Source organism: Ranitomeya imitator, chromosome 7 (genome assembly GCF_032444005.1).
Source record: "Ranitomeya imitator isolate aRanImi1 chromosome 7, aRanImi1.pri, whole genome shotgun sequence".
Lineage (NCBI taxonomy): Eukaryota > Metazoa > Chordata > Amphibia > Anura > Dendrobatidae > Ranitomeya > Ranitomeya imitator.
The window spans coordinates 111,709,432-111,723,256 of NC_091288.1; the positions used below are offsets into that span (position 1 = coordinate 111,709,432).

The window sequence follows — 13,825 nt, forward strand, 5'->3', positions numbered from 1 at the left end:
TCCCAGCAGAGAACAGATTTCTCTGAAAAGATATAATACAAAATCTCTTATTTTCATGTGCACTAATGATTTATGAAATAAAAATGTAAATGTTAGTAACACTTTAATAACAGGCAGAACCACATAACTACGTGTTTTACTGTTTTGTTATCTGGGTGTTCCACCAATCTTGTAAGCATGTGCTACCTGTTAGGGGTCCATTCAGATGGACGGCGGCGCAGTGGTTAGCACAGCAGCCTTGCAGCGCTGGGGTCCTGGGTTCTAATCCCACCAAGGACAACATCTGCAAAGAGTTTGTATGTTCTCCCTGTATTTGTATGGGTTTCCTCCGGGTTCTCCGGTTTCCTCCCACATTCCAAAGACATACTGATAGGGAATTTAGACTGTGAGCCCCATCGGGGACAGCGATGATAATGTGTGCAAACTGTAAAGTGCTGCGGAATATGTTAGCGCTATAAAAAAATAAGGATTATTATGTTTTCTGTGCTGAACTCCAAATATACCAGGCATTCTGGGCTTCAAAAGGAATTTTAGTTAGTTCTGTCACTTCTCAGGAATATGTAATTTACTCCCTTCCCATATGTTAAACTGTGTAATTCTACTACTATAAGAGGTTTATAATATCAGATCTTTTTCCTACTGGAAGTTCTGTGTGTGGGGGGTGGGGGGTGGGGGGGGGGTGAATGCCCCTTCAAAGCAGCTGTATTTTGGATCTTAATGTTTTCTATGACAATAGCCATGTGGGATATATGCTAAAGTGCTCTCAATGAAAAACTCTGGCAGCACAGGTATGACTCTTAGGCCAGCGTCACACTGGCGTATTGCATCCGATGCGAGAGCATCGGATTCGACATGCTAATGACACTCGGCTCCTGATCGCAGCAGAGCAGGAGCCGAGTGTCATCCGTCTGTGCTCCGATTCTCTCGCACAGGGAGGATCGGAGCACAGCTGCGGAGGAGGCGGAGAAATGAATTTTTCCATCTCCTCCATTGCTGGGGTCCGCTTATCACGCACATCACTCGGATGATATCCGAGTGGTGTGCGCTGTCTCACTCGCACCCATAGGCTTATATGGGTGCGAGTGAGCCTAGAGTTTTCCTCGGTCCGAGACAATCGCAGCATGCTGCGATTGTCTCGGAATGAGGAAAACGGCAGACAAAAAGTCGGCTGCTGAGAGCTGCCCCATAGCTTAACATTGGTCCGAGTGCAAAGCGATTTTTTTATCGCATTGCACTCGGCCGTTTAAAACACCAGTGTGACGCCGGCCTTACATGTGAATAGGCCCTAACAAATAGATGGAATATAAGAATAACATGTCCCAGCATCACTGCAATTTAGACTCTATATCTACTTCAGGTTCAGGTGAATTTTAATCATTTGTGATTCTACATTGAATGAACATTGAGCAGTAAGCGGTAATATTTGCATTTATTTGTTTAAAGAGATCATTACTTAAAGTGATCCTTGGCTATCATAAATCAGGCACTGGCTGTATGATATCAGCCAGGTATAGCCGAGATCATGCAGCCAGTACCTGATTCATGCTGCTCATGGATCGGACAGCATGTATCAGCTGTCAGGTTCCCTTTAAATATTATCCCATACAACTAATCCACACACAATTTTGACCAATGATTATAAATGGTAATTAAATGTGGTAATATAATAAAAGTCATCATTTTATTGAATGGAACTGTTTAAACATTTACATTTTTGTTAAGAACATTTTTTGTTTTATTATCATTTGGAGCGGAGTCAAGATGTTTTTATCAGTAATAACAAGTATGAAGAGCAGCACTAACAGCAATAAAGTAATCGCAGGCCAATAACCATAAAGTAATGCATTCAGTAATATGGACGTGGGTTGTAAAAACCTATGACAAGCATAACATGCTAGGTATCATGATCTGCAGATCAGGGAGCATAAACCATACAGTATTGGCAACAATGTGAACGACAGCTAGAATCCTGATGAAATCACATTACTGTCTTATTTTACTGTCTTTATCACACTGTTTTACAGCTGTTGGCGCTTCTATGAACTGCACCAGCAATATCTTCTGTGGGTCATCAGCTGTTTCTGAACCGGAAACCAAAGCTCTGTCAGGTCTTATAGAAGCGATTAAACAAGATGTTATTTTTTACCTCACTATTCATTCTTATGGAAAGATGATTCTCCTTCCATATGGATACACATATGAACCTTCTAAAGACCATGAGATAATGGTAAGTATTATAGTACATTAGTATCATGACAACTAATAGCAATGATATGGATAATATATGGATTTAGGATATTATTCACACTCTAGGAAAGCAAAAGAGAATAACAAAAATAAATGTAACTGTAGACTTACAATTGGAAGTTGATTATTAAAATACATTTTATGGAAAATAATAACAAAACAAAGAAAATCAATATTTACATGTTCAGGACTTTTAATGAAATTTTAAGTCAAAGACCATGAATGTATTCAAGAAAAGAAAACATCTCTATCTCTTCTATATAATTTTTGTCTGTATATGACTATATGACTAATTCATTGCTTTGGCTTCAAATAATGCACAGAAAACCTGTAGAACTGCCCCTAAGGCCTGCTCGCCAGACTCAGTAAAAGGTCCATTATAGTAAGACACACCAAATGTGTTTGCATCCACTAAAACCGTTTATGTTACTTTTGAGGTGCAAAATTCTCACAAATTTAATGGTCAGGCTGGCCTGAACTGGCATAAAAATGGCAAACATTGCAAAATATTTGCACAATTTTGAGTAGACAAAACTGATGATTCGTAGCCAGAATATTTTTTCTAACCCAGAACCTTGTGGCCAGCAGTCAGTCACAACATCTTACATTTTCATAAACTACAAGATGTACAGGGCGGGCCATGTATATGGATACACATAAATAAAATGGGAATGGTTGGTGATATCAACTTCCTGTTTGTGGCTCTGTAGTATATGGGAGAGGGAAAACTTTTCAAGATGGGTGGTGACCATGGCGGCCATTTTGAAGTCAGCCATTTTGGATCCAACTTTAGTTTTTCCAATGGGAAGAGGGTCATGTGACACATCGAACTTATTGAGAATTTCACAATAAATACAATGGTGGGCTTGGTTTTAACGCAACTTTATTATTTCATGTATGTTAGTCTACTTTGGCTTATACAACAATGGATGGTGCAATATGACACTGATGTTCTTTGAGCCTGAAGTTCACCTGTGACCATTGTGGGTTTTTCTGTCATTAAAAGAGGGGTACCAACACTGTCCCTACTGTTAAAAAAGGAGTAGCCACTGTCATGTTCTGGGGTGTGTGTCTAGAATCTGTGCAGGGTACAATGAAATCTCAAGACTATCAACCTATTCTAGAGAGAAATGTGCTGCCTAGTGTAATGTTAGAAAGCTTGGTCTCAGTCGCAGGTCATGAGTCTTTCAACAGAGTAATGACCCAAAACACACAGCTAAAAACATCCAAGAATGGCTAAGAGGAAAACATTGGACTATTCTGAAGTGGCCTTCTCTGAGCCCTGACCTAAATCTTATTGAGCATCTTTGGAATGAGCTGAAACATGCCATCTAGAAAAGGCAACCTTCAAGCACGAGACAATTGGAGCAGTTTGCTCTTGAGGAGTGGGCCAAAATACCTGTTGAGAGGTGCAGAAGTCTCATTGACAATTGCAGGAATCGATTGATTGCAGTGATTGCTTCATAAGGTTGTGCAACAAAATATTAAGTTAAGGATATTTAATCCATCCAGGCCTATTTCATGAGTTTTATTTTTTTTTTAATTCTGTGGAAGCATGGCTCAAAAGTAATGTCTGACTTTCATTTGTTCATTTTCATAGATCTTGTATTTATTATTACTTTTGTCAGATTCAAATTATTTCTGTGACCATTGTGGGTTTTTCTGTCATTAAAAGAAGGGTACCAACAATTTTGACCATGTGTATAGCCACATACACTACCTCCCTACCTATCACTGATATCTATATACTAGCTATTGAACCCGTTCTACGCCCGGGTGGCGAGCATTTATATTGGTATATGGTCTCCATCATGTGCTGCTGTCATCCTGCGCCCGTTCTGTCATGTGCTGCTCCCATCCTGCGCCCCCGTTCTGTCATGCGCTGCTGCCATCCTGCGCCCGTTCTGTCATGTGCTGCTCCCATCCTGCTGCCATCCTGCGCCCGTTCAGTCATGCGCTGCTGCCATCCTGCGCCCGTTCTGTCATGTGCTGCTGCCATCCTGCGCCCGTTCTGTCATGTGCTGCTCCCATCCTGCTGCCATACTGCGCCCGTTATGTCATGCGCAGCTGCCATCCTGCGCTCGTTCTGTCATGTGCTGCTGCCATCCTGCGCCCGTTCTGTCATGTGCTGCTGCCATCCTGCGCCCGTTCTGTCATGTGCTGCTCCCATCCTGCGCCCCCGTTCTGTAATGCGCTGCTGCCATCCTGCGCCCGTTCTGTCATGTGCTGCTCCCATCCTGCTGCCATCCTGCGCCCGTTATGTCATGCGCAGCTGCCATCCTGCACCCGTTCTGTCATGTGCTGCTGCCATCCTGCGCCCGTTCTGTCATGTGCTGCTGCCATCCTGCGCCCGTTCTGTCATGTGCTGCTGCCATCCTGCGCCCGTTCTGTCATGTGCTGCTGCCATCCTGCGCCCGTTCTGTCATGCGCTGCTGCCATCCTGCGCCCGTTCAGTCATGCGCTGCTGCCATCCTGCGCCCGTTCTGTCATGTGCTGCTCCCATCCTGCTGCCATCCTGCGCCCGTTATGTCATGCGCTGCTGCCATCCTGCGCCCGTTCTGTCATGTGCTGCTGCCATCCTGCGCCCGTTCTGTCATGTGCTGTTGCCATCCTGCGCCCGTTCAGTCATGCGCTGCTGCCATCCTGCGCCCGTTCTGTCATGTGCTGCTCCCATCCTGCTGCCATCCTGCGCCCGTTCAGTCATGCGCTGCTGCCATCCTGCGCCCGTTCTGTCATGTGCTGCTGCCATCCTGCGCCCGTTCTGTCATGTGCTGCTGCCATCCTGCGCCCGTTCTGTCATGTGCTGCTGCCATCCTGCGCCCGTTCTGTCATGTGCTGCTGCCATCCTGCGCCCGTTCTGTCATGCGCTGCTGCCATCCTGCGCCCTTCTGTCATGTGCTGCTGCCATCCTGCGCCCGTTCTGTCATGTGCTGCTCCCATCCTGCGCCACTATTGTATTATATGCCCCCGTATGCTGCTGCCATATAAAAAAAAAAAATACCATACTCACCTATCGTCCGGCTCCACTGTAGGTGTGTGTTCAAGAAAATGGCGCCGGAAAGCGCGGACTGCGCAGGCGCCGATTCCGGCAGCAGGAATCGGCGCCTGCGCAGTCCGCGCTCTCCGGCGCCATTTTCTTGAAGACACACCTGCAGTGGAGCCGGAGTGTGTGTTCAAGAAAATGGCGCCGGAAAGCGCGGACTGCGCAGGCGCCGATTCCGGCAGCAGGAATCGGCGCCTGCGCAGTCCGCGCTTTCCGGCGCCATTTTCTTGAACACACACTCCGGCTCCTCTGCCTGTGACTGGACTCTGTCACAGCATAGGAGCCGGAGACGGAGCCGCACGCAGCGCTGGAACGGAGGACAGGTGACTATACTTACCCTCCCTCCTGGCGCGTCCACGGTCCCTGACTCTCCGGTGGAGATCGCGGTATGCGTTCAGTGCTTACGCATACCGCGATCTCCTGGGAGCGTCACTCTGTGGGGGCTAGACTGCGCCGGCGCTTGCGCCTGCGCAGTCTATAAAGGCTTCGGACAGAGTGACGCTCCCAGCGTTATATTATAGATTGTTGGTTTAGCTGAATTTGTGGATTCTACAATGGTATAACCACACTAACTGATAACCCACCAATTCTGTGCCTAGCTCAGGAGCAACTCTCCCTACAGTGGTGATTCCAGAGCTGAGTGTGACGAGCAGGGCGGTGCCAGGTCTGATATAGACCTGATGACGCTGTGCAGCCAACCAATCCGTGTAATGCCACAACTCACATGGCTGTGGCATTACAGTGCATGGAAACAGGAACACAGTGCATGGCAGACAATCCCTGCATGTTGATTGGTGCTCTAAACAGCGCCAAACATGCAGGGTGGGGACCCGAACTCCTGCCGAGCAACCCCAGAAATGCTCGGCACTCACTTATCCCTAGTGTCAATAACTTTGCTAAAACACTACAACAAAATTTAAATAGAGGCCAGAAATGGCAGAATTTTTTGTATAATTGTATATGATCCATGTGATGGACAAACCACAATTTTGAAAAGCTCACCTGTAGGTAACTATTTTTACCACACAACAGGTGTCAATATCTTCGCTAACACACTGCAACAAAATATAAATGGAGGCCAGAAATGGCAGAATTTTGAGTGCAATTATATATAATCCGTGTGACGGACAAACCACAGCTTTAAATAGATGGATATTAATGCTGTAATATGGAAAGAATCTGGCTGTGTTCTGCATTGCCAACAAGCAAATGGAGCAGAAAAACAGTGTTCTCTGGATTGCTTTTTATTCAAATCAGGATTCAGATCCAAAAAAAATTATTCCTGGCCCCTGATACCTGGGGCTATGTCTAGAAATATCTGTAATAGTAGCAGCATATATAACTGGAATGGACCCCCTTGCTATATGCACTGAAGTCTGCCACATACACTGCCTGCCTGCCTAGCACTGATATACAGTTGTGGCAAAAATTAAGAGACCACTGCAAAATGTTCAGTTTGTTTGATTTTTCTCTTTATAGGTATATTTTTGTTTAAAATTAAAATTGTTCTTTTATTCTAAAAACTTCTGACATGTCTCCGAATTTCCAAGCAATACATTTTTTTGTTTTTTCTGACAAAGAAAAATGGTCAAAATTTAAAAAAAAAACAGTGCTTTAAGACCTCAAATAATGCAAAGAAAACAAGTTCATAATTATTTAGAAACAACAATACTGATGTTTTAACTCAGGAAGAGTTCAGAAATCAATACTTTGTGGAATAATCACAGCTTTCATGCGTCTTGGCATGCTTTCCACTAATCTTTCACACTGCTTCTGGCGCAAAAATTTAAGCAGTTCTTTGTTTGATAGCTATTGACTATCCATCATCCTCTTGATTACATTCCAGAGGTTTTCAATGGAGTTCCGGTCTTGAGATTGGGCTGCCCATGAAATGATTTTGATGCGGTGGTCTCTTAATTTTTGTCAGACCTGTATATGCAGCTTTATTAGTCCTCAGTACTGTTAGTTGAGATGGATATGTGTATAATATATGGCATATCCACGCTAAATACAGTAAGAGCCAAGCAAATCTCTCTCTAGCTCAGCATCAACTCTCCCTACACTGCCAGATTCTGTAGTAGACTGTGACGAGCATGGTGGTGCCAGGTCTGATATAGACCTGATGACGCTGTGTGGCCAGCCAATCACTGTATTGCCACAATCAGCATGGCTGCGGCATTACAGTGTGTGGCAGACAATCCCTGCATGTTCATTGGCTCTCTTAAGAGTGCCAACTATGTAGGACGGGGACCTGAGCTCCCGACGAGCAACCTCGGAACTGCTCAGCGAGCTCAGAGCATCATGAGCAGTGAGATGCTTGGGTGAGCACCGAGTAGTGGCGAGCCTGCCTGCTCACCAGTAGTGTCAGTGAATGCGCTGCTGATGAATGTAGTCCGATAAACAATATACACTGCTCAAAAAAAATAAAGGGAACACTTAAACAACAGAATATTACTCCAAGTAAATCAAACTTCTGTGAAATCAAGCTGTCCACTTAGGAAGCAACACTGTTTGACAGTTGCTATTAATCTACTTACTTGGAGGCCAAAATTCTGTTGTTAAACACTCTAATAAGTCACAATACTTTTGTGCAAATTGGTAGAGATATAAATATATGAGACTTTTGACATTTTAATGCCAGTCCTGGACAGCTGTTCCAATACAGGCAGCACTTGCTGGAACAGAGCTTGGCTTCGCCCTCCTGTCAAATTCACATATAGTTATGCCTCTTTTGCGGCATAACATACTTAAAAAATGTAGTCAAGACAGTGTCTAAAGCGTATCTCTGTTAGAGGCACATGTCAGATAAAGCAACAGTCTAGCTTTTTTTATTGCAGTGCTGAAGTGGTATCGCTAATCTAAGTTCCCTGTCCCTATTTTTATACTTATCAGCCATTGTCTTTAGCTGTTACTGGTGCTGCTTCGGTTGGTCTCCATCAGTTTGTGACCTGCTGGATCCCTCCAGTGTTTGCTGAGTGATCTGGAAGTCACAACTCAATATTAGTCTAAGATGACCAGATTGAGGCCCTCATAGACATACAATGAGAGCTTGTGACCATCTTTCGGTCAGTCAGAAGTTGGGGGTCACAAGATGATGGTGCGGGACAGGAGAGACGCTGTGAAAGGACGATGGCTAGTGAGTGTAATGCAAAGGGCAGGACACTTATATTAGTAGCAGCACTCCAGTGCTGAAATTTTAAAAAAGTGAAAGATCGGTGCTTTAATACGTGCACTTAAGTCATTACGTGGCATGAGCCTATTAAAGAATTAGGGCTTTGTACTCCAGCGAGCTCATTCATTAAGACTTGAGTGCTTAACACCAGTCTTAATGAAATGGCCACTTAGTGCTTTGGTAAAGAAGACAGTTCTTGCTTAGTATACACTTATATTTGTTTTTTCTTTCTCAGATGGAGGTTGCAAACAAAGCTAATGCAAAAATGAAGGAAAAACATAATAATGAATACCAAGTAGGATCTTCATCCATCGTCATCGGTGAGTAAATTACATAGTTATTATTAAGGTTGAAGGAAGACTATAAGTCTATCTAGTTCAACCCATAGCCTAACCTAACATACCCTAACATGTTGATCCAGAGGTAGGCAAAAAAAACCCGTGGCAAAGAGTAAGCTCCACATTGGGGAAAAAAATTCCTTTCCGACTCCACATACGGCAATCAGACTAGTTCCCTGGATCAACACCCTATCAAGGAATCTAGTGTATATACCCTGTAACATTATACTTTTCCAGAAAGGTATCCAGTTCACTCTTAAATTTAAGTAATGAATCACTCATTACAACATCATACGTCAGAGAGTTCCATAGTCTCACTGCTCTTACAGTAAAGAATCCGCATCTGTTATTATGCTTAAACCTTTTTTCCTCCAAACGCAGAGGATGCCCCCTTGTCCCGGTTTCAGGTCTATGATTAAAAAGATCATCAGAAAGGTCTTTGTACTGTCCCCTCATATATTTATACATTAAAATAAGATCACCCCTTAGTCTTCGTTTTTTCAAACTAAATAGCCCCAAGTGTAATAACCTATCTTGGTATTGCAGACCCCCCAGTCCTCTAATATCCTTGGTCGCTCTTCTCTGCACCCGCTCTAGTTCAGCTATGTCTTTCTTATACACCGGAGACCAGAACTGTGCACAGTATTCTAAGTGTGGTCAAACTAGTGACTTGTATAGAGGTAAAATTATATTCTCCTCATGAGCATCTATGCCTCTTTTAATGCATCTCATTATTTTATTTGCCTTTGTAGCAGCTGCCTGACACTGGCCACTGAATATGAGTTTGTCATCCACCCATACACCCAGGTCTTTTTCATTGACGGTTTTGCCCAGAGTTTTAGAATTACGCACATAATTATACATCTTATTACTAGGGTTGAGCGAAACGGGTCGGCCATTTTCAGAAGTCGCCGACTTTTGGCAAAGTCGGGTTTCATGAAACCCGACCCGACCCCAGTGTGGGGTCGGCCATGAAGTCGGCGATCTTCTGAATCTGGTATCGGAATTCCGATCCCGAGTTCCGATATGTTTGCAATATCGGAAATCGGTATCGGAATCCATATTTAAGTGTAAAATAAAGAATTAAAATAAAAAATATCGCTATACTCACCCTCTGACGCGCCCTGGTACTAACTGGCAGCCTTTCTTCCTTCGAATTAGCGCTTGCATGACCTTGCAGTGACGTCGCGGTGACGTCGCGGCTTGTGATTGGTCGTGCGATCGCCCATGTGACCGCTCGAGCGACCAATCACAAGCCGCGACGTCACCGCAAGGTCCTGCAAGCGCTGATTCTTAGGAAGGAAGGCTGCCGGAAAGAAGCAGGGCGCGTCCGAGGGTGAGTATATACCTAATAGGAATATACTCACCCTCGGACGCGCCCTGCTTCTTTCCGGCAGCCTTCCTTCCTAAGAATCAGCGCTTGCAGGACCTTGCGGTGACGTCGCGGTGACGTCGCGGCTTGTGATTGGTCGCGCGAGCGGTCACATGGGCGGTCGCGCGACCAATAACAAGCCGCGACGTCACCGCAAGGTCCTGCAAGCGCTGATTCGAAGGAAGGAAGGTTCCCGGTTAGTACCAGGGCGCGTCAGAGGGTAAGTATAGCAATATTTTTTATTTTAATTCTTTATTTTACACTTAAATATGGATCGCAGGGCCTGAAGGAGAGTTTCCTCTCCTTCAGACCCTGGGAACCATTGGAAACCCAATGCACTGCATTGGGTTTTGAGTTTCGGCCGACCCCGACCCCGACTTTTTTATAGGATCGGCCGATTTCACTCGACCCGACTTTTGAAAAAGTCGGGTTTCGTGAAACCCGACCCGATCCTATAAAAGTAAAAGTCGCTCAACCCTACTTATTACTTCTACCCACGTGCATGGCCTTACATTTATCCCCATTAAAGCTCATTTGCCATTTATCAGCCCAAGCTTCTAGTTTACATAAATCATCCTGTAATATAAAATTGTCCTCCTCTGTATTGATTACCCTGCAGAGTTTAGTGTCATCTGCAAATATTGAAATTCTACTCTGAATGCCCCCTACAAGGTCATTAATAAATATGTTAAAAAGAAGAGGCCCCAATACTGACCCATGTGGTACCCCACTGCTAACCGCTACCCAGTCCGAGTGTGCTCCATTAATAAACACCCTTTGTTTCCTATCCCTGAGCCAGCTCTCAACCCACTTGCACATATTTTCCCCTATCCCCATTATTCTCATTTTATGTATCAACCTTTTGTGTGGCACCTTATCAAAAGCTTTTGAAAAGTCCATATACACTACATCCACTGGGTTCCCTTGGTCCAATCCGGAACTTACCTCTTCATAGAAACCGATCAAATTAGTCTGACATGAACGGTCCCTAGTAAACCTGTGCTGATACTGGGTCTTGAGGTTATTCCTCTTCAGATACTCTAGTATAGCATCCCTTAGAATGCCCTCCAGGATTTTACCCACAGTAGAGGTTAAGCTTACTGGCCTATAATTTCTGAGTTCAGTTTTTGTCCCCTTTTTGAATATTGGCACCACATTTGCTATATGCCAGTCCTGTGGTACAGACCCTGTTATTATGGAGTCTTTAAAGATTAAAAATAATGGTCTATCAATGACTGTACTTAATTCCTGCAGTACTCGAGGGTGTATCCCATCCGGGCCCGGAGATTTGTCAATTTTAGTGATTTTTAGACGCCGCCGCCCTTCCTGCTGGGTTAAGCAGGTGACATTTAATTGGGAATTTTTATCACTAATTATTTTGTCTGCCATGGGATTTTCTTGTGTAAATACTGATAAAAAAAAAGTCATTTAGCATATTGGCTTTTTCCTCATCCTCATCCACCATTTCACCCAGACTATTTTTAAGGGGGCCAACACTATCATTTTTTAGTTTCTTACTATTTATGTAGTTAAAGAATATTTTAGGATTAGCTTTACTCTCTCTGGCAATGAGTCTCTCTGTCTCAATCTTTGCTGCCTTGATTTGCTTTTTACAGAATTTATTTAATTTTCTGTATTTATTTAATGCCTCATCACTACCTACTTCCTTTAATTCTCTAAATGCTTTCTTTTTGTCACTTATTGAGCCCCTTACAGCTCTATTTAGCCATATTGGTTTCCTCCTATTTCTAGTATGTTTATTCCCATATGGTATATACTGTGCACAGGTCCTATCCAGGATTCTAATAAATGTCTCCCATTTTCTTTGTGTATTTTTGTGTCTCAGGATATCATCCCAGTTAATTGCACCAAGATCCTCTCTCATCCGTTGGAAATTTGCCCTCCTGAAGTTTAGTGTCCTTGTAAACCCTCTATTACACATCTTTTTAAAGGATACATGAAAACTTATTATTTTGTGATTGCTATTTCCCAAGTGACCCCCAACCCTAATATTTGATATGCGGTCTGCCCTGTTGGTTAATATTAGGTCTAGCAGTGCCCCCCTTCTTGTTGGGTCCTGAACCAGTTGTGCAAGGTAATTGTCTCTCATAGTTGTCAAACGATTACCTTTGCTGGAACTGCAGGTTTCTGATCCCCAATCTATTTCAGGGTAGTTGAAGTCCCCCATAATAATGACTTTTCCTTGAGTCGCAGCTTCATCTATTTGCTTTACGAGGATATTCTCCATTGCTTCCATTATTTTTGGAGATTTAATACAAACCCCTATCAGTAATTTATTGTTTTTCCCCCTCCCCCTATCTCCACCCACAGGGATTCTACATTTTCATTAAATTCACCTATATTATCACGCAGGATGGATTTTAAGGATGATTTTACTTATAGACACACCCCTCCCCCTCGCTTATCTGTACAGTCATTTCTGAACAGACTATAGCCCTGCAAGTTAACAGCCCAGTCATGGCTCTCATCCAGCCATGTCTCAGATATCCCCACCATGTCATAATTATGCTCCAACAACATTAGTTCTAATTCGTCCATTTTGTTGGCGAGGCTTCTGGCATTAGTATACATACATTTTATGTATCTCTCTGCACCTCTATTCTTTCCTAAATTATTAACTGTTCTAACCCCACCCCCCATGCCACCGCCACCCCCAACTTCCTTATTTGTGCCCAGGTGTCTATCTGCACTATCTTCCCCTCCTATAAAATGAATACCCTCCCCCCCAATTCCTAGTTTAAACACTCCTCCAACCTTCTAGCCATTTTCTCCCCCAACACAGCTGCACCCTCCCCATTGAGGTGCAGCCCGTCCCTAGCGTAGAGCCTGTAGCCAACTGAGAAGTCGGCCCAGTTCTGCAGGAACCCAAACCCCTCCTTCCTACACCAATTCTTGAGCCACTTATTAACCTCCCTAATCTCCCGTTGCCTCTCTGGCGTGGCACGTGGTACAGGCAGTATTTCGGAAAATACCACGTTGGAGGTCCTTGCTTTCAGCTTGCAGCCTAATTCCCTGAAATCATCTTTAAGGACCTTCCACCTACCTCTAACTTTGTCATTAGTGCCAATGTGCACCATGACCGCTGGGTCCTCACCAGCCCCTCCCAGTAATCTGTCCACCCGATCAGCGATGTGTCGGACTCGACCAGCAGGTAGGCAGCACACCGTTCGACGATCCCTGTCTTAGTGACAGATTGCCCTATCTGTTCCCCTAAAAGGATGATAGCCTGTAATGGATTTAATTAAAACTTATGTGTTCAGTATTATAACAAAACTAGATGGTGGCCTGATTCTAATGCATCGGGGTATTCTAGAATAGGTATGTATTTTATTTATGAAGTTTTCGGAATAATGCAATTTATACAAAGGATTCACCCGCCGGCCGTGACCAATTAGCGAAGCCTGGTTCAAATTCTGCGCCATTACGCGGGCGGACTGCGACTGTCGCTGACTGTTCGCGGCCGGGCATGATCAATCAGTGAAGCTAGGGCGGGCACCAGGTTTTTGAGGGCCCTGGGAGAAAGTCTCAGTGGGACCCCTTCTTTAACACATACCACGACTCATGATGCACAGATACAGCAGAGAAATATAGCACAGCCAAGTAGCGTATAACACAGCCAGCCCATATAGTAT

General features: G+C 44.2%; 1 protein-coding gene across 3 annotated transcripts in view; it reads left to right on the forward strand.

Annotated features, from left to right (window-relative positions):
• The window catches only part of LOC138644861 (carboxypeptidase O-like), a 164,955-nt gene that overhangs the window by 135,253 nt on the left and 15,877 nt on the right, over positions 1 to 13,825 (forward strand). For all 3 annotated transcript variants that reach the window (XM_069733750.1, XM_069733751.1, XM_069733749.1), the window contains 2 exons: positions 2,025 to 2,227; positions 8,698 to 8,782. In XM_069733750.1, coding sequence (XP_069589851.1) covers positions 2,025 to 2,227; positions 8,698 to 8,782 — 288 coding nt within the window. The remainder of the gene's footprint in view (positions 1 to 2,024; positions 2,228 to 8,697; positions 8,783 to 13,825) is intronic.